Here is a 27,315-nt window from a genome sequence, read left to right as displayed (position 1 = left end):
GTGGCAGGCACAGATATTTTCTCCTTCAATTACGATCAGGCCAGTTAAGCCATCTTTGGTACATACCCTGTTGCTTCTCCTGGCTCCTTGCAGCAATCAGCTGGTACTGCCAGCAGCCACTGAACCCTCCTACAGGCAGCCATTGCCACCCCCTTGCTGGCATCCAGGCTGCTTCCTAGGGCCGAATTTTCTTTCCAGCTGTTGCCCAAGGCCTTAGAAAAGCCCCGAAAGCATTGCCTCTCCTCACCTCACAGAAAAGGAGACTCACAAGGTACTGGTTCAGCAAGATCAGTCTGGACCAGAACAAGGGCAGTTGCCTGGCTGTCAAGGATTAAAAGCTGTTTTCTAGCCCAAGTTTTTTTGGCGGGTGTTGTTTTTGGTTGGGTGGCAGGTTTTCTTTTCGTTTGGTTTTAGGTGGTTTTTTTGTTTTTTTTTAATTAAAAGAACCCCAAGGGTTCAAACCTGAGACATAGACAATTCCACACACCCCTCTCCCTCCCCAAAAAGCAGAAACAAGAAGAGTACATAGGAAGCAGCAAAAGATCCAGTGGTGGATCCAGGGCACCCACTTTTATTCTGATCCAATGTAAGCCAGTCGTGCAGCTGCTTGGGCACACAATGAAAAGTTGGAACCGTTTCCTCCTGTTCCTGAGAAGTAACTGGCAACACCAGTACCACAGCCTTGTCTGGGCCCACAGCCCTGGATCCTTCTTAGGCAATGGAAGGCAGGCTGCAGGGCTGGGTCAGGGAAGTGTTCAGGCCATGCAGGACCAGCACAGCACACAGGGAAGCAGCGTCTGCAGGCCTGTGTCAGACACCCCTGCTCCTGCCACAGCCTCAGCAGCAGGAGGGGCTGCAGCTGTCCAGCAAGCACAACAGGGCTACATCAGCTCCAAGTACTCTAAAGAAATCATCCAGCTTTCATATCTGGTAAAAATTCCAAACTGCAGTTACAACATAAACAGTAGCACGCAGCAAATCAAACTGAAATACATACTGTGTTCAGACTCCAGGTTGGCTTTAATGGCAGACTGTCTTCAAGTACAGCAAGTATTTCTGCTCTGACCACTGCTGCATTCATAGAGAAATTGTTTTCTACTTCTCTGTATGTTAACATAAAACAACTTTTAAAAACTGTATGACAGAAACCTGTTTGATTATCTAACCTTAGGCAACTGTAGTTGCATTTAGTCAAAAACCACACAGCAGTCTGTCTTGTCTAGAAAGACCTCAACAGTAAATGGAAGAGCTTATCACTGCTTGACATGGGTCAGCTAGTAACTTCAGGTTAAAAAAAAAAGAAAACCAAAACCAAACCAAATCACACATTCCCCCCTTTAATTTACTCCCTTTTCACTTGTACATTTAATTAGAGTAATAAGTGTTTCTTAGACTGCATCTCCAAAGCATAAGCCATTTTTTATCTCCTAACTGACCTGTAAAACTGTTCTGAAAAAACCAAACTGAGAATTTACTTTCAAGTAAAACTTAATGAAGTTTCATAAAACCTTTCCTTTACAGAGTCAGAAAATAAAATTTCCTCCTGGCTGGCACTCATGTGAAGTACACTTGCAGCCAAAGGGTATAACTTTTACCTCCAACTAAAGGGTTCAAAAAGTCCCTATTACCTGTAGGATCTAGGCCTCAGTGCATTATTTCAAAACCCTAATACCCCCTTCTCCTCCTCCCCCCAGTCTTCAAGTAGGGAAAGTTAAAGTGAGAAAGCAAGCAAAGGACCTTGAAGAAATTGAGAGGCTAAAGTAACACAAAAAGAAATTCTCTGACCAGTTCAAGCAGTTCATTACTCAATGCACATATACTTGCAGCAGTCTGATTTACCTTTACATTATGGATACAGAAATGAAGTCCAGTGCAAGAGAGCATTTGAGGTTTCTGTAGTCTTGTGCAGCCCTACCCTAGAGTCAGCACTATACAGAACTAGCTAAAGTTGAAAGTTAAGACTTTTCAAACAAACACTATTAAAAAAGGAGCCAAAGGTTCTGTGACAACATGCAGAATTGGACTAACTCATGCTGCCTCAGGGCACTGCATGCACACAAGCTGGGACAACCTCTCCATGCACACCCATGCCTAGTGCAGGTTAGCTGGTTGGTGTGAAGAACTGAATCTAAGGTCATGCTCTAAAAACACACCACAAATTGCCTTTTAGCCTTCCAGGAACTTACATGACTTTCACTTCATACAGATTGATCAATCTTAACATTTTTACTGTTTAACACAAAGCTGAACCAATGGGCTTGAGAAAAGAAAGCTTCTCAAATCAATCATATATACATCTACTTTATAGCTATCTGCCTAGCTCCTCCCAAAGTTAGCCTGAAAAACAGTAAAATCTACACAAAGTTTTATTGCAATCATACAAGGGATACATCATGGGTCAAATACAACAAATACTATGATGCAATTTTACATTTATTAAACTACAGTTCAAAGCACAAATTTACACATTCTAAATACACTAAAACATCTAATGAAGTCACACTGGTCTCCCACTGACATTTGATATATCTGGGCGAAAGACAATAACTTTACAAGACTTTTCTAACAGGAATCCTTAGTATAAAAACTGTGTACTTGTATGTAAACTGTTGAAGAACCCAAGTGATGGGTTTCCATCTCCACTAAGTCATCCATTTTGTTGCATATTTAACGCTCAGGGGTTGAATGAACTTGATTTTAAATTTGGACACCATTATCTAACCCTCCCACCCCCCACTGAATTGTAGCTGTAGCTTGTTTTGCCTGGTCCCCATTACTATTAATATGTTTTCAAGTTTTGAAGAGAATGAATTGAATTGAAGATTGTTCCATTTCTTCCAGATTGGAATGTTGACCAGACAAACTACAGACTTGCAACTGCAGGTCTAAATGAAGCGTTAATGCCTGTTTAAGCTGCAGTGGAAAAGCGTTCTTCCGGGCTCAGCTGAATGCACGAAGGCACAAAGAAGAAGTTCTTCATCAATGTGTCTGAAGCAATTCCAGCATCTTGCATCTCATCCCTGCAGCAGAAAAGGTCAAGAGATGTAACAGCAGGTTTTCCGGTTCAATTTCCCTTCAGAAAGCAGCCGCCACGCAGTGTGTGCAGCCAACTGCCCCCGCATGCTTGGCCCTGGCTCAGCAGAAGGGAGCCCAGCTGTGCCAGTGCCTGGCACTCAGAAATGCTGCCACTCGCCAGGGTGGGAGCACAGGGCCCTGCCTGGGCACAGGAACGGGGTACCACACTCCCCATCACCACAAGAGCATCACTCCCCTTCCTGCCCACGGCAGTGACAACACTGCACACAAGCTGTGGATATGTGTATTAGGAAAGCTCAAAGGTTGATGTTAAACAGCTTTTGTTAAGCCAGTACAAGACTTTACAACTGCCACTGAACTCCCAGGTAAGATCAGTCAGGTATTCTGCTTTCCTTTGTCAGCCCTAAAGCAAAGTAGGCATTTTATCACAGATCTCAGTTTAGTCTCAGCAGTCAAACAACAGAGACAAAAAAAAATCCACAAACTAAAAAGGCACATTCTTGCACTCAGCATTTCCCTGTATTTGCTGCTGAATGTAATTCGTAAGTGTACACTCCTGAAGGAAGCAAAAGCAACCTTGCCACTACCAAGACAGTTTCCTTACCAGTCACTGAAAGACATCATGTAGTAAATCAGTGGCCTCTGATAGTCGTTAAAGGCGGACTGTTCACCCAAGGTACCAGAACCCATATTGTCAAAGATCAGCCAATCTCCCACGCTCAACTCAGGAAGAAGACAATTTTCCACAATTTGATCAAGCTCATCACAGGATGGACCCCAAAGGCTGCTTGCAAACAGAGGCTCATCTTCCTTGTATTTCTATATGGAAATGATTGAGGCAATTCAGGCTTCAGTTGATTGAACAAGAATTTTCAAATATACAGAAGGCTAATTTAATAAATAATATGCAATTATATATGTATGAAGTGTTAAATATATATTCAATAGACAAGGATAGAAAGGACTACCTCTGAAGAATATAGAAGGACTCACCTTGTGAACCTCTGGGATAGTATTCAGTTTCTCAGACAATTTACTTGCAAAAGAACCATAAACACCATCATTTATGTAATATGTAAATACTGGTTCATCATCATTCCTGGTTTGCTCCACTGGAAGTAAAAAAAGAACTTGTCTTGCATGCATGTTTTGTCATAAGTAGTCCTTCTGCAATCTAACTTAAGTCAGCTGCTTTCTCCTGACAAGGGGGTTCCATATATACTAGAATAGGAGAATTACAAGCAGAGTAATCTGTATGAGACCAGATTATAAATTCAGTTATAACATTGAGAGGCTTAATAAAATTAATACTTTCAGTAATAACTACTGCTAAGAATATAAATCCAGAGAAGCAGGGAAGTAGCTTGCTTTGTGACATAATTTTTTATGTTCTAATACAGAACCTTCTAACACACCATCTGTGATGCACCCAATATAGGTTTAACCTAGTAAGGATACAAGAAGTGCCACATAAAAGTACCAGTGAGACACACAGATAACATATGGTCAGAATCCAGAAGGCATATTACAGTGTAAGAATTAGGGGATGCACTAAACATATAAACAAACTAGTCAATCCCAACTAATAGTGGGCAGTTACCTGAGTCATAACACAGAAAACAAATCCAACCCTTACCTCCAGAAGGAAGAAGTTTATCATACCCAACAGTCTTCTTTGCAATGACATTCACTGCCAGTGTAAATGCAGATGAAACATAATAACATCCAGGCTCTGCAATCACATTAACACCAGATTCCTTAGGAAAGTAGACATCCAGCAATGGCCTGATGACATGATTAACCTAGGAAATTGAAGTCAGAGGTAAGGCCAAAGAACTCAGCTTACAGATGTATCACACACATACTTCCAGTCAGCAACAAGTCTAGTCAGCACACCAAATGCTTACTCTGCCCCTCCAATCTCTGAGAAATGCCTTTACCAGAGGTAAACAATTTATAAAAAAAAACATGTAAGAAAACTGGTCATTCTGCTAAACACTGAAGATTGAGAACCATGAGTCTGAGTACTACGCAGTCTCTTTTCACAACTGAAGCTCAAGCTGTGGTACTCACAAGTGCACCAATAACTTCAATGCCCATCCAGCACATCAGATAATGTAAAATTACATATGAACCCACAAGAATGGGTAAAGGACCTTTTCATGATTAGTTCTGAACAGTATCATATTAGAAACAGAATTATTTAATACTAATGTTCATATATTAGGACAAATATGTCAAGATTACCAAATATTTTGGATGTGTAACAGAACCATTAGAATTGAGAGAAAAGCCCTGATTGCTGTTAGCAATGCCTCATTTTCTCTGTGCTGAATTCATGGAGCCTGTGTTTAAGACAACATACCAGTGTAAACTGGGTATCCTGTTCTACATGCCACTTCATACTAAAGGTGGCATTTAGGCCAAATCAGAGGCCAGCCAAATCAAGACCTTTAGCTTTCTGTTCCAAAGCAAAATACTGGAAATTTTCATCCAGTAGCAACAGGGTTAATGATCCAAAGCATGCTAAGGCACCCTGCCCAAAACCATGCAAGTCACCAGCTGGACAATAGTCAAGAAAAACCTTGAAGTATTACTGCTGAGGCTGCTTCAGATAGCAATTTAATCTCTAACACACTTAAATGAGCATTCACCCCAGATGAACAGGATTAAAAAGAAGTCATGATCACCCCCAAGAAGGGATTACACTATCCATGATCAAGAATACAAACCCAACTAGTGACATCTTGAGTTACAGTCTAACATGGAACTTAACCATGTTTCAGCTATCAATTCAAGCTACAGTTTGAAGCTTAAACACTCAATTTCTTCAAAAGTAAGAGTTTCAATTTCCAACACATTGCATACCTCTTCCAGCTGAAGTTCTGAACCTGTGAAGCCCCCACCAATATCCAACATGTTCATCTTAAAGCCAAATTCTTCCTAAAATGCATAGGCAGAATGTAAGTACACGAACAACAGTAAAAGCAAAAAGATTTTGTTGCTCCTTACTGTGGTTGTTTTCTGTGTATTTAAGCTTTTGAAACTATTTAGTTGAGTACATCTAATGAGGGAGTAAGGGCATAGTACAGCTCCATTAAATCTAGGAGCAAAGCACTGGGATGTCAGTAGAGGCTGGTTATACAATTCTCTGCAAGCCCCACAGCAATATCAACTCCCATCTTGTGGCTTTTGTTAAATTCAGACAGTATTTGCTGAACAGGTGGTGTATTCTGACAAAACAATTTTAGGATTTCACAAATTTTGTGACAAGACAACTGCAACAACTTTGCACAAAGATCAGTGAGATCCTCAGTTTTATTGCTCCCACATGTTACCAGCCACAGCTAAGGCACTGCAGTAATAAGAGTAAAAAGACTTGCAGTCTTCTCTGTTTAGTTTACAAACTCCTCATACCACAATAGATGCCAGCATACAATTGTTCAATTTCAATGTAACCTAAAAGCATCAGTTGTGTATTTACAGGACTGAGATTTGAATATCAAAAAGGCTTGAGCAAAAGTGGGAAACTAATTTAAACAGCATGTAAGGCTACTGCCTGTCAGTGGGACAGTATTCATTACCATAATTAGGACAAAGTTGTTTTACTTCTATCACACATGACAAAGCAGTATTTAGTCCCTTACTAAAAGTTCAATTTCCAAGGATTCATTTTGGAAAGAATGTAGTTAGTTTGTTAATATAATCAGAATAGAATGGCTCCTCTACTGTAGCAATTGCATGTGAGTATAGATGTACTTACAGCCATGTCAAACACACACCGAGCATCAGACAAAGCATGAATGTATGTTTGCAGATCCTTGCAAGAGCCTGAAACATGAAATCTGAAAGAAATAAAAACACAGTAAATACACTGAACCATGCAGCTTTCAGACCAAGCAAATAATTTCATCATATAAAACAGCAACAGAAGCAATTCATTCCCAAGTGCCCCAAAACAAGATTAAATGATAATATACAGCAACTGTGCAAAGAAGCTCTGACCACCACTGCCTGCTATTGAATTTGTACTTGAGAATTCTCTTCCTCTTAATCCTAAGAATGTTCCACAATATTCTCATCTTTGAGAAACAACAGATTTACTGAATTTTTCAGTCTTCACTATCAAAGTAGCTGAAAGTTGTTTTTCAGTAGTGCCAAAGCTGCAGAGAAGTACTGATGCCTACCACAAGCACCTGAATCCCCTCTTGTTCCTTGTTCAAGAGATTCAAGTACTGCTCTATGCACTTAGTCACTGAGGTGCTAGAACAAGTGCCAGCATTCCCATGGGATTCCTCAAGAGGCATATGGCCCACTGCTTCTAGACAGACCATACACACACCCGAGACACAGTGCTCTCTACTCCAAGTCTACTCCTTTAAGGAATGCCATTCTGAGGCAAAGGTCACTTTTCAAACTTACTTGCATGAATCCATGTGTGGATTTAAAAATTATTTTTAAAAAATGCACAAGAGGCACAGGGTTTTCATAAAAGTTGGTTAAGACACTATATGAAGAGGAATGTTTTTTTCAGTAGTATCTATTTTTTAAGACATTTGCAGTTTATGCTTTAACATCCATTTCAAACAGATACACAACAAAACATTTGTGGTTTAAATCATCAAAATCTGGCTTAACATTTTTTTATTGTCTTGATGACCCATTTATTTGTTTGGTTGCTTTCCTAAAACAGTTATGAGCATGTGATAGATTTGTAGCTGAAGGTAGACAGAGCAGACTTGTGCATGCATTTTTCTCAGATACAGTAAAATATCCATCAAGCTTCCAGTTAAAATACCACAGATTTGTAAGAATTTGGAACTCTAGGATTCGTTCCTGCCACCTGCAAGCCAACAACTTATCTGAGTATTTTGTCTTGATATGATCAAAGAGTGACATAGAACCTTACAAAATCTGACACCATGTTCATCTTGTTCAAACTATCCAACCTATTCCATGCTGTACTAGCACTTCTGTTATGATGTTTATTGGTGGAAAAATACAAATCAAGTTACCATAGAAGCTCAAGAGTACAGTTAGAGAATAAGAGAGGCTACTAAACTTAGTTTACATGCTGACAGAAGGAATTTATGATACTTAATTTCCTGTTGTTTTGATCCCTGTAATAGTTACTTTGTTTCATACTAGTTTGTGCTTGCAAGCAAAAGCTCACAATTCTAAATTAATACGATATTGTTTGTCTGGGGTTTTTGTTGATTTTTTTAAAAATCCTGTAAAATAGTGTCACCAGGGAAAAATCCTTTTCTCTTTTACATGTTAAGTAAAAGAGAATATCTATATCACACAAATATCACACAAATATCTATTCAGCCAGCAGAGGACAATGAAGTTACTCACTTGACACCAACTATTTGGACTCCCAGCTCCTTAGCACATTCCATAAGGTGCCTACAGTTCTTCAGGGTGGTGCCAAACTTCATATTCATCTCCTCACCAGCAGTAATGTCTTCTGTGGCAATGTGCAGTAAGAGCCTAAGAGAAGGGGAAGATGATTGGGGCAGTTGGTTTACATCATCAGCACATGTGAAGCCTGAAGATTGTCAGAAGTGTGTTGATTATGTTGTCAGTACTCCAGCTCCATCGATGGATGAATCAAGGCAACCTAATAATAACAATCCTGTACAGAGAAAAAACTAGCAATTAGGGGCTAAAACATGGAGCCAACAAGGACAAGGGATTTCGAAATGCAGCAACTAAGACTCTTGCAGCAGCAAGAGTCTGTTGAGTGCTGTAATAAAAAATAATGTTACCTTCTAATAAAGCATAGTTCCTCAAAAAATCAGTAAGACTAATATGATTTTTCCCATCTCTGTACCCCTCCCCAGCCCAGAGGTTCCCCTCCAGTCAGACATGTATCAGATTTAGTTAAACTCAGCATCCAGGCTGAAAGCACACCCTGGCAATATCACATAACCTCCCCTTTTGGCTGAGCACATGGACTCAGGATGAGGGGGTAGGGTGGTCAGTCCATTCCCTGCCCCTTCTTCCAGGACACTGTGGAGCACAGAGGCAGCAGGCACCATTTATTACATTCTTATGCAGTGGAACACCTTCCTCTGTCTGGTCAAAGCCTCATTTTAGGTAGGTTTGGCAAACTGCAGTGCCAATGCTGACCTTTCTCTATGTTAAAGTAACACTTGAGGGGCAAAGGCATGGTCACATCCAAACCTCTAGAGACATACCCCCAAACCTCCCAAATTCAAACTGCTGTCCACTGAGAAAGCCACACCCTCCCCCCATAAGATCAAGTAATTAGTCATCCAGTAAACTAAACAGAGGTGGTGTCATGACATACATGCAGACTGGGCAGAGCACATTGCAGCTAACCAGGATGGGGAGTGTAAATGAGTGAAAAAAACTCTGCACACAGAGTGAAACAGCTCTTTATAAGACAAGCACCAAACAGAACTCAGCCTGGCCACTACAGCTGGCCTAACATCTACCATGACTTCTACAAGTACTTTCCAAATGTTTCCTGGTGTGTTTAACATGCATTTTGTAAAGAGCAAAAGGTCCTGAGTTCTCAAACAGGTTGCCCTGCAATCCTTGTTAATTTGTACCATTTCATCTTGAGAAACTCACGAGCATTGCCTTTCCTGCTTCTCACTAGCACAGAAAACTGTGTTCAAAAAATCTGTAGTCAAACAATATTCTGTGAAGCATTTGGAAAAATGTGCTAACTGAAGCAAAAAATTGTTACAAGTCAAACTCTTTAAAATGTAATAGAAAAATTCAAATCCATACTATGATTTGTAACCTCATATTAAGATTAGTTAAAACCTCTCCTTAAGACATCCAGCATTAAATTGACAAATTGTTATAGCAGCATTTTAAGTGAATCAAGGTATTTTCAAGCAAAACCCACTAAATCTGACTTCTAGAAATCTAAGAAGTTGTTCGAATCATGGAAATAAATCAACATAAAAACTAACAAAACTCTAAAGCCACCAGTGAATAACTGGTAAAACACTAATGATTTAACAGTCAGCTTTAGCATTGCCAAGGCTTTTGAATCCACTAAGTATACCAGGGGCAGCAGTTACAGAAAAGTTTACTTATTATGCATAACATTTTTGCACAGAAATTTCTCTCCAGTATGCAAAGCACAAACAGACTTCCATGAGGATGAAGTGTAATCACCAGCAACAGCAATATTAAATCTTGTAGTCTTGAACAAAGAAAAAAACTCTCTCAAATACCACCACCCCCCAAAAAAAGCACCAAAACAAGTCACAGTTTTGGGAGATGACACACTACTTTAATCATGACTGTTCAGAAACCAAGGAATTTGTTAAGGATATCAGGAATTCAGTTCCTCCAATGACATTTATGGAAAGCTATATCTTCAATCACTGCAAAGCACTGTAACATTCCCTTCACTCTGGCTCCATATTCCTTAAAGGCATGGCCCAAAGCTAAAGCATTCATATGTGAGGGATGTGATGTGAAATGACAGGAGTGCCTATCAGTCCAAAAGACCATTATACATTGCTAGCAATAAAGTTGCCATATTGAACAGCCAGATTATCAGCTTTGACCACTATTCTACAGAGAGCAGCTGAGCTAATACCAAAGTGACTGAAAAAATTTCTCCCTGTTTTAATTATGTGGAAATGCCTGTAGGTGTATTTAATAGACCTGCAGAGTGTGCCCAAACCCCAGGTGGGATCCAATGCACATGGTCATTTGCTGGTAGCTCAGCCCTGACTTCAGCCAGAGCCACTAATATCCAAATACAACTCCCTGGAAGATAACACTGAAGCCAAAACAGAGCAGGAGGAAGATGTTATTTGCAGATGATGAAATACTAGACTTCTGAACTTTAATCCCTGAAACCTTTACATGAAGATTGCCCTAAAAAAAAAAAAAAAAAAAAATCACTTTCTCCCAAGATCTTTCCCAAACCAAGGGCCATTGTATTAGGAAGCCAAGACTCAGTAGGAACAGATGCAAAAAAGCTATTTTCGAAGGAGACAGAAGAAGAACAGATACAAGTGATTTGTACTAAAGAAGCCATGAACTTTGCTTGCAACTCAAACCACCCAGAATACAGGCAAAAAGTTTCCCCTACATTAAAAGCAAAACCAGGATTTTGACACTTACTTGGCATTCGGATGGTTACGTGCAATTTTCTTCAGCTCAATGTCATTGTCACAAGTCATGATGTTTATCCCAGCTTTCGCTGCGTACTTGATCTGAGAGGCTTGCTTGCAAGGGTTTGTGTAGATGATGTTTTCAGGAGAAATGCCCAGGTCTTGTACCAATGCCATTTCAGACTGAAAAGCAGGAGCATACCAGAGTTTGACAAAGTGCACGGCACCATCTTTCCTGAATTTTTATTAGATGTGCTCTTCTACCACACTAAAGTGAAAATTATCTACTGCTTCTAGGGCAGAAGTACAGATTTTCAATAGCGAGTCACAAATGAATTCACAGTTCAAATGTTATTTATAATCATGGCACCTGGCACCAAAGAGATGAATTTACACCAGCAGACATATGAAAGAAAATAAGGCACACAGGCAAGAAAAACTTACTTTACTGGAACATGCAAAACCAACACCAAGGGTTCCCAGAATTTCGAGTACACCTGGAGTAGAATTGCATTTTACAGGATAAAATGGCTTTATTGGTGCCATCACATTCTGCCATTGCATGTTATTCCTTACAAGCTTTCCAAGATCTCCAACATAAAATGCCTTTTTTCCAGTCTGCAAAAGGAAGAATAGGAAAATAAAATGTCTGAAATTGTAGGTTTGCTGTCAAGACAAACAACCCCAAGTCTTAAAGAACTATGTACCTTTTTTTACCCTGCTCTTAACTTTTAGATTTGACCTTGAATAATGTTTTTCTGTTCAACTAGCAATATGAACTAGTTTTAGGAAACCAAAGGGAATACCTACCACTTCAGAGATATTATGAATGCTATTGACAATATTCTGAGATTCCTGAATAAAAGATTCTACTTAAATGCCAAATGCTGATTTTATAAAAAAACACAGATTAAGTTACACACTTTTTTCAACTTTTTATTTTCAGAAGTCTGCAGCTATTTATAGGAAGAAGATCCATTGGGATGAAAGCTTCCACAGTCTCAATGAATTTATCTTATTATAAATGGAATAAAATCTGATGCACTAACATTATTTTAACATCTAATAGCTTGTTTTACTGAAAATTTGTCTGATGGTATTTTAGTTCAGGAAGTCAAGTTTGAGACTGTTCTCCACATCTTGTGAAGAATGAAGTTCAAAAGGAATTTTAAGAACTAGACTTCACGTTAAAGGTGACAGAATCAAGTACATAATCTTTAAGAAAATGCACAGACTTTTCTGGAATGTTAAGTTCTGCACATCTGTTACAATATAGTCTTTTCCACTATCGAGTCATGATGCAGGTGTAGTGGATCCAACTGCAAACAGATCATTCCAGATTTGCCCATAATGTGCACTCTGTAAAAGTACTGTAGGTGAATGCCCTACTGTAAATCAATCAAAGACCATCACAAAACACATGATGGATCTGAATCAAGACTGTACATCAAATGTTAATTCTAGCACTTGACTTTTGCAGATATGAAACTCTACATGTTGTGGCTTATTTTATACAAAGTCTTTATTTCTGTTTAAAAAACACAAATAGAAATTCCATCGGGTGGAAGCATACTGACCCCCTGTACGGGTCACCAGCAGGATTGGGATCTGGAGCTTTAGATCCATGGCACAGGCCTCTACCCCTTGAGCTAAAGGAGTAAATGAAAGCAGCAGGAGGCAGCTATCCTCTGTGAGCCAGCCAGTGGTTGGAGACATGACATGTTGCCAGTAGTTTACCTATTTATTTGCTAGACAGAAAAAGAATATTAGGAATCAGGATTTGGGAATCCTACACCTGAGTTCAGAAGGCCATGGAATTTAGCTATTTGATGTACTATAGCTGACCACTTGCACATGAATATTAGTTCTGATAAACCAAGGGAAAAGTGAGCAACTCACAGGTATGGCATATGAAGAACACAGGATTTGCTTAATGAAACATTTTTAAAGTTTGCTCTTTCTACAATTTTGTCTACAGAACAAAAGCTACATCTTCCTGCCTCCTAAGAAATGAGTGAAGCCTTATTCAAAAAATGACTACTGTATACACAGAATTATTCGACTTTCTTTCCAGTTGGCAGCTGAACTTCAGTAGCTTTTACAGTTTTTCTTGAAAGAGAGAACCTCACAATGTGCTTGTACCAGAGTTTCCACTGGGGAGAAGGGTAACAGGAAGATGTATGAATATTAACCATGATGGGCTACAGAAAATTTAAACATGGCTTTAAACAGGCTCAGCATAAACATTTTTCAGAACTCTGCCATATTTTCAAGGAAATAACAACAAAAAGGTTCTAACTGAATATATCCACTTGGATAATTTTAGGTGCTTGATCTAAACCCCATTGCTAATAAAATCTCTTCAAACAGTGAGATGGGAACCTGTATTTAATTACATCAGCCAGACTACTTTCCTGCTAGTCACACTCAGGACAGTAAGAGTTGATGCCCAAATTTCCCCAACAGAATTCTGCCCAAAGCAAGAAAACAGCAAAGCAGCAGAATTAGAAGAGGAAACTACTTTATAAATAAGGTGAGTGAGGCTTAGCTGACTGTTTCTCTGTTGCTGTCAGCTCATCAGCTCTAAAATACTTTGACCTAGTTTGAAGACTTAGGGAACTAAATGAAAAGACCTGGAAAGCAAACTTACATGAGTATGTTCATAAATACAGTTGTCAATAACATCTGCAAGAGTTGCTCCTTCATCCAACAGACCAATGGAGTAATTTGCATCCTCAAGAAATCCTTTCATCTCAGCCGTATTCCACAAAGCCGACAGTCATAAACCAAGAAACACAAGGGATGGGCTTCCAAGCCTTAAATCCGGGTCCTTAAATTATGCAACAAACTGTAGAAAGAAGACATGTGTCAATGGAAAAAGAGGCACAAAGCACACCATGCTGCTGTTTAAAAATCAGCTTTCTACACCTGATGTCCTACAAACAGTAACACACCCTCTACAAAGACCAAAGATGTTTTTACTCTGCTCACCCTGCATTTGTCAGAGATATGGATAGAACAATTCTATGGAAGCCAAGAATAAAACTTAAAATCTGACACTAACTTCCAGATACAACTGATGCAAGGCTGTTCTTGAGAAGAATTCCAGACTGTATGCACACTGATCTGCACTGAGTTTATGCAAACTATGAAAATACTGCAAGTGCAGCATAATTGTACAAATGCCTCAGCTCGGTTCTTTTCAAGTGAAGCATCTTAAGCAATGCTAGCATTCAAATGTGCAACTGGAAGACTGCCTGTAACAGAACATTCCTGAATTTGTTATACAAAACTTGTAGCTTATTGATTAAATGTTAGCAGTGATATTTGTACTAATGTTCTAGTTCTTTTGATGCTAATTTATAACCACTGCATTTACACATCGTATTTATTACATTTATTTTGTTGTTCTGTTCATAACGTTGCCTACAACACTTAAAACTGTTAATTGCAAAACAGAGGTTAATGTAAAGAAGCCACTAGGCTAGAAGTAATTTAAAAAGTGATAATCTTAGCAAGTAGCATTGTTATTAAAATAAAGTAACAGTTACAGTATAACTTTATTTGCATCTTGCTTCTCCTCAGATCTTCACTGCAAATTAGCTTGGTAGTTAGCAATTTATACAGTGTTTTCCAAAAGACAATCTAAATCAACAAAGTCAAAACACTGAAAATACTGTTAAATATAGTCTTAGAATGCAGATTGACTAATCTCAAGTAAAAATCAGCAGACAGCAGAAAATTACCAACAGCTGACTATATACCTTCATTTGCTTTACTTGATGAATAGAACAATCTGCAGTTCACATTCCATTAGAGTTGTGGGTGTTGTTTAAAAACAGCTTCTTAGCTTACATCAACCCACTGACCACATTTTTGTTTCAACTGTCATCTTTATGACTAACACAAGATGGATCAAAACCAGCTAGCTAACTAGATTCCTTCTCTAAATGAAGACCTAAGGCTTTTTTAATATCTCAACAGAAGTTGCATAGTACTTGTAAAAAGTGATGGTTGTTTTCTAAAGCCACCTGCACTTAGATTTACAATAGCAGAATTATTTTTCTAATTAAAAGTATTTATAGAAACCACAACCATTACAGCTGAAAGCCAAAAATACTTCATTAAGACTATATAAATTAAGATAATTTTGGCTTCAAATCATCACAGGGCCATGGTATTAACTCAGTCTCATGTTTCATCCACCACCTCCATACAGTAAAAAAAAAAAACAAAAACACAATTTGCAACATAGGTTTGGTTAATGTTGTCAACAATAGGAACAAAGTTACTTTGCTGTAGTTTAATACTACCACAACTAAGCAGCAGTTGCTCCTGCTTGTCATTATGCCAAATAACGGGAAAGGAGCCAGCAGGGTTTTTTTATATGCTTTCTGCACAACTCAAATGTGCCCCCTATGTTTGTTACAAGAGGAATTTACTGCCAGGTGAGCTAAGTCAGTGGCAGCAAGAATATTCAGTTCTGTTCAGAAGCTGAACGATAAAGACAAGTAGAGCAGGTAAGAAATAGTTGTCTCACACATATATAGTGAGTCCTATGATTATTTAAGGGAATCCTGAAGATCCAAATCACAGAAGAGCAAGATAATTATCACATTGGTGTAAGGATTTAATGAGTTATAAAAACAATGACTAGGTGGTAGACTATAATAACCAGAAAAGTCTTTAGTCAGTCATATCTCAGAATGAGACTAATAGCTAAAACTCCTTAAAAAAATACCACCACTGAACAAAAGAAGCTTGTGAACTTAGTTTGCCTTAGAATCAGTCCAACAAAGATGAACACTACCTTCATAAAATATCCATGGTTTTCAGAGGCAGAGGACCAAAAAGCTGAGTTATCTTTTCCCCCCCAAGAAAAAAATGCTGGCATCAGCTTTTTACTGAAACATTTTAAGGAATTACTGTATATATAAGGGCACTACTTAGCTAGATTTTTAAATTTTGGTTGAGGTTTTTTTTTTCATGCTACAAGCCACTTCCTACACTCTAAAGCTTGCAGACAGTCAAGAGTCCCTTCCACCCCAGATCTACCCTACTGGAAGGTCTCAGCACACCCAGTGGAACCAGGCACAGCCTGAATGATTTTTACACTCACCAGACACACATAGCTAATTGCTTGTACCTGCTATTTCAAATGAAGCAGCCCAATCTAATTAACTGCACACTTTTCCTCTTTGAGTGTGGATGTTCATCTGAGTTACAGTGGAGTAGATTTAAGCTAATTGTTTAGTAGTCTTAAAAGAAAGGCTTTTTTTTCCATAGTTAATGACTGTGGTGTCCACAGCTTTCAGACAGATGGTGTAGAAGTATACTTTCCTTCAAAAGCTGCCCCTTTAATTTTGGGGAGACTCAGTTCAAGTAAAGCATGGGGGGGGAGGACTCTTTAACACCAACTCCCAAAGCCACCACCAACAAAAAGAACAATTATCTAGTAAGTTAGTTTTGATAAAGATTATTTCCTAAACAAGACTTGCCTCCTGCTCATTCATCAAAATGCATCTTATGGTCAAGAGGCAGGTACACCAAAAGGAATATATGCCAGTACAGATTCAATGACAATTGCAACAAACCATAAACAACCTGATATATCCTCTCCCAGCATGCTAAACAGTGATTGCTTTTATAAGCACATCCAAGACATGGAAGCTTTTCCTTTTAACAAAATTAATCTAGTAGAAAAAAAGCTAATGTTTGACTACTGTCCAATTCCCCCTTTTTGGAATAAATTACATCTCTTCAGTCTTGATAGAAGAATATTCTACAAAGAAAAAACAAATTCCTAGAAGCACTGCTACAGCACCACTACAAGACAGTGGCTAGAGAAATTTAAGGGGTTAATACCTTACAGTAGGACTTGGGACTCTGCTGTCACCTTATTCTGTCCTGACTAGTTCCCTCCTGAGGGGGGTGAGGAGAATCAGTGATAAAATTTGCAGAAGGAAATCTAAATGATGGTTTAGGACTTTTTTTGATGTCTCTAAGATGAGTCAGAACTCATTAGAGCACAGAGCTCACTCCTTGCTGGAAATGCTGACTTACTGCAAGTCATTATTTGACAGACTTGGTGTGGTAACACCACCCATTCTCACACCTGAAATGTTAGTCTGCACAATGCTCCAGGACATATATTTTAAGTCAAACAAAAGCTGTCAAGTGGTATGAGACTTCTACATAGGCATGTAATTGCTTTCTTTGAAGTAAGCATTACATCCTCAGGCTCTTTAACACAATGGCTTCCCAGATGAAGAACTCTAAGATAAAAGTGTACATATTTAAACACTGCAATTACCGCAGACATCTGGAATAAAAGAAAATTAAAATTCTCTGAACAGAGTCTAAATACATGCTTGTCACATGTAAGCATCCATAACACACACAATTTTCTTTTCTTTATATTGTCCAAACTATGTATTGTTTGGCCTAAGAAAAGAACTTTAAAAACCCCAAACACCTATAGGTTTGGGTCTTTCATTAAAAACTTCCTCTGCAAAAAAAGTCTCTGCAAATGAAATGGGCTCCAAATAATGTCTCTCAACCACATCTTATTAAACAAAAGTATTTATGACCAATAACAATAATGCTGATGCAAAAATCAAAAAGGGCTAAAACCAAATTATTTTCTCATTCCTTGCAATACTGGTTCTGCAGGGGTAACAAATCAAAACAAGAAATTTTGTCACTGACACGAGCAATTCAGTACAGAACAGGTATAGTAGAGAAGTATATATATTATATATATATACTCCTTATACACGAGTCATCCGCTTTCAGTGCAGGGAATACCTAATTATAATGGAAGTATCTTTAAAAAAAATTCCAAGACACCATTTCACCAACTGTAATTCAGTTATCTGAACACCACCACTAACCAGCTGATGGAAATGCTGAAACAGGTGTCTTCTTTTGCATTACTCAAGTTATCTCTCAGCACAAATCCACTGAAGGCCATAAGTAGGGTACCTGTACAGCTTAGGTCAGTTGCAGCTTACTCTGTTCTCTCAGCAGCATTCCACACAGTTAAGTGAGCAGTGTAGAAGAACAATTCTGCTGAAGCAAGCAACTGGGATAGAAACTGAAAAAATAATGGCCCATCCAGCATCTTGTACAGGAACAAAAACCTCCTTCTGCATTCCTTGAGTTTGAATACATTATTCAGACCCAAGAAGGTCACAAAGCTTACAAAAGAATGGTTACTCTTCTGAGTGCACATATACTTCCGTGGTAGCAGACCAGCACTTCTCTTTTACAACAGTGCAAGCAGTCACTTCCCTGTTCCATCTCCTTACTTGCTCAGTCAGTGTTAGTGTTTGGCCTCCCCACTGCCCCCACGACTCCCAGCCCCCAGCCCTCCTGTTCCTCAGCTGCCACCAGCTCCAGCTACACTAAGTTACTAAGGCTTTCAAAATTAGTATCCTGGACTGTCAATTAGTGAGTCCAGATAGCTACTGCTTCCACTTAGCATAGCCAGGGCTTGCTAATACATCAGACTTCCATCATTTCTGGCCAATCAGATGGGGCAACACACAGAAGAGATTTTAAAGGAGAAAGACTTCAGGTCACAGCTGCTGGACTGCTCAGGGAGCAAGAGCCTGAAGAGCAGACGGAACTAAACCCCAAGTCTTCCCCCGCCAGTGTAATACAAGGAAAAAGTGAGATGGAGAAAATGATAAAAAGGAAGTGAGTTTAATGGAAATGTAAGTACACCTTCTTCAGACAGAAGATTTTTATTTTAGTTCCACTGGAACATTAACATATAACATTACAGTGATATTTAAAAGCTCACTTGACCTTTTTCCCATTAAATCACTTTGCAAGTTGAACAAGACAAAGTATCAATTAGCTCTTTAACTTGCATCCTAGCTGCATTTGAGGCAATGACCTGTGCTTCAGCACACCAAAACAGGTGCAGATTTCCTGGCAAACACCACTGCTACCTACATCAGCACTACATTCAATACTGAATCACTTCTATTTGTGTACAGTACATAATTGCTGAACACGTAATAGATCCAACCTCAAAATAAATACACATTATCTGAACATTCAGCTGCAAATGAAGCAAATCCAGTGGCATTTCCATTCAAGGGCAACTTATACCTTGTATCATTTGTCACAGCACAGGAGTCTACCAGTTAGAGAAGGAATATCTCAAAGAAGGTACCAGAACAGCCTTCATCTCAAGAGTAAGAACTTCTGTCACAGCCAAAATTCTCTTCAGTTTTAGAACAGTTTTAGAAATTAAGATGCATGTATAGTACCTTAAGATTGTATACTTTATTCACTCCTTTCTAACAATTCTTCTGCCTTTCCTAGCTTTTTACTACTTTACTTTATTCCTGTTCAAATGCAAAATGTCATGCAAGAGTTCTAGCCACATACAAGAGCAAACCAAAACTTAAACTGAACAGGAGAGGCAATTTTCTCAGCTATTTTGCTTATAAAAATCACACCTTAAACATAACAGTGATATTCAGAAAATTCTCAGTGTTAACTGAATTCACTTGACTAGAGTATTCAACTACAAAGAATCAGATATATGCAGTTAATTCAGTAAGTTTCAAACAAAACAAAGAACATAACCTCTGGAGATAGAGCCAAAAGTCAGGATAAACCAAGCTCATCCTGTGCCTCAACAATTGTGGTATTCTCAAAGAACAAGTTTATCTACATTAAGTACCTTATTAGGATGCATACTAACACAACTGGCATTTGGAATCTTTGTGGTCTTTAAAAAGTACCTGGCTCAGTAAGATGTACTTAACCACTTGCAAGTTCTACATTAAAAAGCATTCCATAATTTATAGGTAGCAAGCCAAACAAAAATGCCTTCAGCTAGAAAGGAAAAAAGTAATACTGTACAAATACTGTATAAAGTCAGCTTGAATGCGTTTGTAATATCTAAGACTATTGTTAAAAACCACATAAAACTATTTTAAGTTAACAGAACATGATAACCATATACATTTCAGAGTTTTCTATGCTCCTTAAGATCAGCTAAGTGCATTCATTTGTTTTCCATTATCACGGTCTTGTTTTCCTTTAATACCCATTTGCCACTTCAAAATATAAAGGCATTTATAACTGGTACACATTTTCCATCCAACATTAAATTCCACATTCTACTGTAACCCCACTACAACTATTTGTGGAAATGGATAGTAATTAACAAATAATGGAGACAGGCATTTGGGAAGGCACACCCTTCATGATCAGCCTGAGTTACTGTTTACAATAGCAAATCTTAACTATTTCAGTATAAACTACTCAAACTACACCGCACTTAGCAAGTCATGAGTTGATCTTAACAGTCATGCAGTCCAATTCATGACTTCAGAATTATCACTGAGACTGAAGTTACAGCATTTTATTTCAGGATTTCTGCAGCCAACACCCCTAATTCAGAAAAGTAGCTTTATTTACCAAGTTTACTGCAGAATTTTATCAGATAATTGCACTGAGAAATGTGTTAGGTGAATAAAATGTTTAGTTTAGTCCCTCTCACCATCCTGAATGAAAGTCCTATGTAATTTTGTTAATCTCCATCCAGACCTTGCTTATCAAAAAACAAGCTGTATTTTTGCAAGTGCTTATCCTCCTGCATACAGATGAAGAGAGACTTACATGGACAAGTTAGGAGATGGAACCCTACTATCATCAGCTAGGTTCCCAAGGTGGCTCAGCGTTGAAGTCGAACTGCTCTCTATAAAGCACTTCTCCTAAGCCCTCTGGATAGTTGTAAACTTGATCAGAGATTTTGCCCTGTAGGGAGAAAAATGCACACAAAAATAAATTTCATAGCCAGAACAGAATAAAAGCTTTATCATAAAACATGTAACAAATACCTTTTCAGTAGTGCTTTTAAGGAGGCTTGCAACACCCCACCATGGAAGTTTACAATCACATCAAACACCCAGTTTTCAAGAGTTAATACAAACTCTGAGCCAGAACAAGGCAGATGTACAAAGAACTGCTAAAACACATGAGACTGCTTATTTTACTTATCTTTCACAGTCTGAATGAGAAGATTTTCAAAACTAATGGCAAAGATCTCTACATGATCCTATGGTAGGGTAAGTATGCCTTAACACTGGATTACTCTCCCTGAAGTGTTTTTAACCCTGTAACCACTGCATTCTTCCCCTCCCCACTTCCTTTCTATTTTAGAATTCCCTTGCCACGTTCCTACTCCCTCTGCTGTGAATGAACATGGCATGTGGGTGAAAAAGCTATGTGGGTGAAAAATAGTGCTTTATATAGTGAAACTGAGCACCACACAGACAAATCCAGAAATGAGCAAGACAGTAAAAACAAAGTAACTTATGCTTGTCTTCAGGAATGAGGAAACATTTCAGCTGGCCCTTAAAGGCTATTACACACACCAGCAAAGCAGCATTTTAAAGTACAAGGCTCACTTACTCAAGGTAAAGCAATCACACAAACAGAACAATGAGCATAAAAGCAGTCAAGGAAACATTTATTAGGCCTGTTGAGAAGTTATTCCTCCTAAAAGCAACAATAATTTTCATGCAATTAAATACACTACCAAATTGGTCACATGTAAACCCAACATACAATAAAGTTTCTACAAAGTCACTGTGATATATGGCATTAAACATAGAACATACCAACCTATTCTAAAAATGAACCATTCCTACTTCCATTATTTAAGTATTACTACATGAGCTGACTACAAAAGCCTGACTTCTGGGAATCACCCAACACAAAAGATCACGGCCCTGTAAGTTAAACTCCTGAAATACACTTTTCCACTTAATTCTTGCTATTGGAAAACTAAACAAGTGCACTCCATGAGGTACTGCATAACACACAGAGGTAATGAAACTTGAGGGTAACTGTTTCACAGCAGCTCCCACCGAGCAATCCCTGCAGCTTTACCACATAAATTAGCATTTACTAGCATGCAACATTAAAAACAAACCTCGATGCTTCAAAATTGAGATATTACAGAATTTTGCCAGCTAGAATTAATGCATATGTATTACATTTAAGCTTATCCTTTTCTTTCACTAAAGCAAGAAGTTAGTAACATTTAGTTCTGCACACAACAGGAAGGTGTGGCCAACATTTAAAATTAACTGGTAGTCACACTACTTCCTACTGCTCTTCTGATTATACTCAAGAATTCATACAAATTTTCCAGTGACAGGAATTAAGTTTACCTTCCTAGCCAAACAAGTCATTAAACACAAGTGCTTCTAGGTAGAGCACACAACCTTAAGTGCAAAACTTAAAATGCAATGCTTCAGCCAAATAACACCTGCAATATTATGCCAATAAATATTCTCCCATGTCTCAAGGAAGAAAGGTCACAGTGAAAATTCCTGTGGAGCAGGAATGAAACCCAACAATTTTCTGTAGCAACAGTTAACTTTGAGTTGTGCCAAGTTCTAACTGTCTTTCAGAACTTCTCCTAAATGATATTTATGTAAAGGATCTCCACAAACATATACAAAATAGTCTGACTGCTCTTTCTGTGCAGCTTTCCCACTTCTAAACATTCAGAGGAAAATGGAACAATTTGAGCTTTTCCAATTGCAGTCACTTAAGTCTATTTTAACCAGTAGAAAGGGATTTTGCTGTTGAGTGGCAGAGCTGGGCTACCACTAAGTACAAGTGTGTTAGATGTCCATAACCCATATGGGCAAACCCAGTTTTACAAAAATTGCACATGTTATCAACCACAATGAAGCATTCCTTGTTTAAGGGTTTTAAAGTAGGTATAAAGGTATTTTTTTGCTAAGCAGTGAGCTTTGAGTTGTGGGAATAGTTAAGCAAGGTAGCTCTGCCTTTTAATATTCAAGTGGCACCTATATGCACGTGTTTATCTCTCATCTGTTGGTATACTCTACTAGCAGGTTCCTGAGGTTTGACTACAGCTCAAGCAACAACAGTCACAACTCACCTGAGGACCCAAATCCCCCCCCAGCTGTCCACAGCACAGAGCTGTCAGAACACCTGCACCCCTGCAGCAAGCCCTGTAAGTGCCCAGCAGGGCTGGGCTTTTTCCAGTTCACTGGCCCCCCTCACCTCCCTGTGTGTGATAACAGGCCTACAAAACCAGGCATCAGTCCATTTTCTTGAAAAAAAAAAAAAATCCACTGCATCTGTTTCCGAGGAGAGACCCTTTAGTGGCTTGAGCAAAAATATCCATTAACCAAACCCTAAAAATCTAGAATTACAATGACCTTGCACATTTACACCAAGTGACAGACTCCAAGGCATCAACTTACTCTGGTTCCCAGAAAAACCTAGGTATTTTTGAGTTACAGTTAGCATTTTCCAGAGCAGGGAGAGGACACTGTGGCAAGGGGATCCCCGGGGGGGAGCAGGTCCTGAAGGAAGCACAGCTCCCTGAGGAGCTCTCCATGAACCACACTCTTGCTCCTGTGATACGTCAACGGCATCTAGAGCTGAAATCTACCATTATACCTCAATTAATGCACTACACGATTAAGCCTCGCTTCTAGGAAGGGACAGTCTTAATTCTCTTCCAGAGCACTCTGTCTCCCCTTTAATTTGGAGAGCTGGAATCATTTCCAGCAGCACTGCTGCCATCACACACCTGCAGCAGCCTGCCAGGGAGCAGTGAGAGGCACGAGCTGCGGGTCCAGGGGCCGGCTGCAGTGCTGAAAGGCAGTAATCCTGCCTCTTGCCTCCAGTAAAACTGTGCCCACAGGAGAAACATTCCCACAGCTGCTCACCACCAAACAACACCCTCCCCCTCCCAAAGAGCCTCCTTTTTCTGGGGTTTAACAGCCTTCCCCTGGAGCTCAATGCCCAGCAGGAGGGATGGGGGAGAGCAGGCCGGGGGTCCTGGCCTAGAGGAGGCAGAGAAGGGAGCTCGCCACAGCCAGAGGCACACGGGGAAGGGGCTGCCTTGTCACAGGCATCAGCCACAGCAGCAGCAGCATTGTTCACACGGTGACAGGAAGGAAAGAACTAGACTGGACCAGTCCAGACTGGAACAAACCCCTCCTACCATCACCATTATTCACAACCCCCACCTCCCCCCCAGCACCACTGCCTCCCACGTTTATCCAAGGAAGAATAATGGGCAAGTGCAGTGTCTTCAGAGACAAAAATCCGGCAGCTGGGGAGGGCAGAAGAAGTAGGGCAGGACTACCCCCCAATCCACTCACACACAAGAGACCCAATCACGCATCTGACTAGATGGTAGGCATTTCTATGCTGTTTTATTGGCCTTCACGCCGTGTTTTCATTCAGGGTGGCTACAACCGACTGGGACTACACAATTGTATCCTGGTTAGTCACCAGAGACTGCTGCAGAGGTCTGAAATGCAGTGCTTCTCCTGCCTACAGGCACAAGGCAGCCGTACAGGATTTAGTACCGCAGGGGATGCCTTCAGAAAGGCTCAAAAGATTTAAGCTCACTTTCTTGCCTTTTCACCACAACCAGGTAACCCCCAGCACACACAGGCATCTTCATGGGCTCAGACTGATGACTGGAAAAGACCTGCAGTGCTGTCCAGTACTTAGTCATACCAGCATCCTCTTCAGCCACACCACGACCCTGCACTCCCACCGTCCCACTTATGCACACGTGAGCCCACTTGCTCACCGTGCCTTCAGCTCCCCTACCACCAGGAACAGACACCTACACTGATCTCCCACCACTATAACTCTGCTGACCTCCTACCAAACAGGGAACGGCACTGCAGGCAACACGCACACACTTTGGCTACCCCAACATTCGGGTGCACACACTTTACACACAAGAATTCAGCTGGCAGCTGAACCAGAATCTCTTCTCCATACTTTCCAAAAGCCACTAGTACACCAGTGGCCAAATGGACCAAAATACGTTGGCAGAGACAGCCAAGCCCAGAAGGTTGAGCTCAACCAAGAGACCTCCAAAAGGACCGGCGGCACCAAACCTGCTACTGCTACACCAAGGGTCGGACCAAGGGGAAGGGTAAAGGGTGCACCCGTTTAATGACCAGAGAACTACTCCCCGGGCAAAGGGAGAGGACTGCTAACGGGAGGGAAGGGTTCCCCTTCCAAATGCCGGGTGACCCCACGGCTCTTCAGCGTGAAGGCAGTCCCGGAAAGCGTCACTTGTGCAATGCCCTTACGGCTCGGGCGTTGCTCTGACAGCCGGCGCTGCCGCCCTGCTCCTCGGCGTGGCCCCTGCTGACCATGCCGAGGGGACAGGTGAGGAGGCCTCGTGCAGCTCAGGTGAGGGGAAAAGTGGAGCATGGCAGCGGGAGCCCGGATGGATAATCACGCTCACAGAAGCACAACATGGCCCCTGAGAAGCAGGCGAGGAGACGCCGCGGCCATGCCACCAGCACTTCTGCCTCTGCCCCCGTCAGGCTGCCAACGCTGAAGCCTGTCACATACGGCTGCCCCCGGGGGCTCGGGGGAGCGTACGGCGTGTGGGTCACACGCGTAAAGGGAGCCTGCAGCACCCGCACCGCAGCCCAGGCTGCTGCCACAGGGCATCGGGCAGCCCCTCGCCCTGAGGGATCCAGGCGAGGACGCCCCTCGGCCCCCACTCCCAGGCAGGGGCGCCCTGCGAGAGGCAGCAGCGCCCGGTGGGCGCGGGTCTCCAGCCGCGGGCACTGCCCCGGCTGCGAGGGGGAAGACACCGTACAGCCCCCCTCCGCAGGAATCCGCCATGTTAGGGCGGCCGCCCCGAGCCCCCGCCGGCCGCGAAGCCGGCGGCCCCGCCGCCCTTCCGCGTCCCGAGGACTGCGGGAGAAGGGGACCGGCGGCACCGCCGCAGCGTTCACCCCGGTGCCCGGCCTCCGCTCCCGCCCCGTCACCGCTCGCACGCAGCGCTGTCCGCCATGTTAGCGCGGCGGCCGTTGACCCTCCGCCCGCCGCCGCCGACACCTCCCGGGTGCGGGGGTCCCGCTGCCCGCCCGCTCGGCCCCCGCACTGCGGCCCCGCACCGCCCGGCGCGCCGGGGGACGGGGGGAGCTCCGGCCCTGACTCATTCCGCCGCTCTCCATCTGCCGCTGCCGGTGGCAGCCGCTCTCGCCCCATGCCGCCGGGCGGAGAAAGGGCAGCGGGAGGAACTGGCCCCATCCCCAAACCTCCCCGGCAGTCACCGCCACGGTACTGCCCGCCGGCTGCCCCTCCGCCCTTTCCGGGCACCACGACCACCGCTGCCCGTCCCTCCCTGCGTTGCCCCGAGCCCCAGGCCCCGGGCAGAGGGAAGCCCCTAACGCTCCCACCCGCCGCCGGTGACCACGGACCCTCCAGCCCGGTTCGGAGCTTGGGGTGGGCGTCGCCACTGCTTCCCTCCCTCACTCCCACCACCACCCCCCACGGGCGGCGAGAGCCCCAGGACTCCCGCTCCGGTACTCACGTGAGATAACGGCCCGAAAGATTTGGTAAATCGTCTTCTCTTTTTAGGCGGAATTTTTAAAGAGGGATGTGGGAACCTACAGCAGAAATACAGGCGGCGGCAGCGGCGCCTTCCAGGGCCATAGGCTGCGGGGGCGGCCGGCGGGGAAAGCGCAGCGCAGCGCTGGGACCAGAGGGCACAGGCGAAGAGAGACAGAGCCGGAGCGGGCCGGGGGCTGCGGCAGCGGCGAGCGGAGATGAGAGCGCGGCCGATGAGCTGCGAGCGAGCAAGCGGATACAGGGAGCGAGAAGAAGGGGCCGTCGCCGGCAGCGCTTTTATAGAGCAGGCGGGGGGGGCGGGACCCGGGCCGCCGTCACCGCACCGGGGGCGGGATCCGCCGCCTTTCCCCGCCGTGGCGGCCGGGGCGCGCTGGGCCGGGGAAGTGAGGCTTGTGTCCCCGGCGGGGATGGCGTGTCTGCGGCGGGCCGCCCGCCCTGGCTGGCACCGAGAGCGCTGCAGGAGCGGTCAGGTCTTTGGTTAGTTCCTGACACAAGCCAGGGCAGGGCCACCGTCAGCATCCCGGGCAGGTGGTTACCATACGTGTCTTCACACGGCATCTGGGATCTGTGCTTCTGTCATGGCTTCCACTAACCCGAGATCTATTCTGTGTCACTACGGCTTTGAGCAGGTGGAAAAAGAGGCCAGGGTTCAATGTTCAGCCAGAGGCCTCGTTCACTGAGTTAATAACAGCCTGACAGCTCGCCCTGATTCCCTGGGCATTGATAAGCTGCTCATAATGCTCACCAG

General features: G+C 42.1%; 1 protein-coding gene across 1 annotated transcript; it reads right to left on the bottom strand.

Moving 5' to 3' along the window:
* Positions 1 to 1,001: 1,001 nt before the first annotated feature.
* AZIN1 (antizyme inhibitor 1) lies at positions 1,002 to 26,829 on the bottom strand. Its single transcript, XM_054629920.2, has 12 exons — positions 26,530 to 26,829; positions 20,796 to 20,933; positions 13,801 to 13,998; positions 11,595 to 11,768; positions 11,161 to 11,333; positions 8,395 to 8,529; positions 6,800 to 6,881; positions 5,905 to 5,979; positions 4,673 to 4,838; positions 4,030 to 4,148; positions 3,641 to 3,855; positions 1,002 to 3,020 (listed from the first exon to the last, which is right to left on the bottom strand). Exons 3-12 carry the CDS (start codon positions 13,900 to 13,902, stop codon positions 2,909 to 2,911), a joined length of 1,353 nt encoding a protein of 450 aa, XP_054485895.1. The 5' UTR covers positions 13,903 to 13,998; positions 20,796 to 20,933; positions 26,530 to 26,829; the 3' UTR covers positions 1,002 to 2,908.
* Positions 26,830 to 27,315: the final 486 nt, after the last annotated feature.

This window comes from Agelaius phoeniceus, chromosome 1 (assembly GCF_051311805.1).
Source record: "Agelaius phoeniceus isolate bAgePho1 chromosome 1, bAgePho1.hap1, whole genome shotgun sequence".
Classification (NCBI taxonomy): Eukaryota; Metazoa; Chordata; class Aves; order Passeriformes; family Icteridae; genus Agelaius; species Agelaius phoeniceus.
This window is presented reverse-complemented; position numbering and strand designations above follow the sequence as displayed.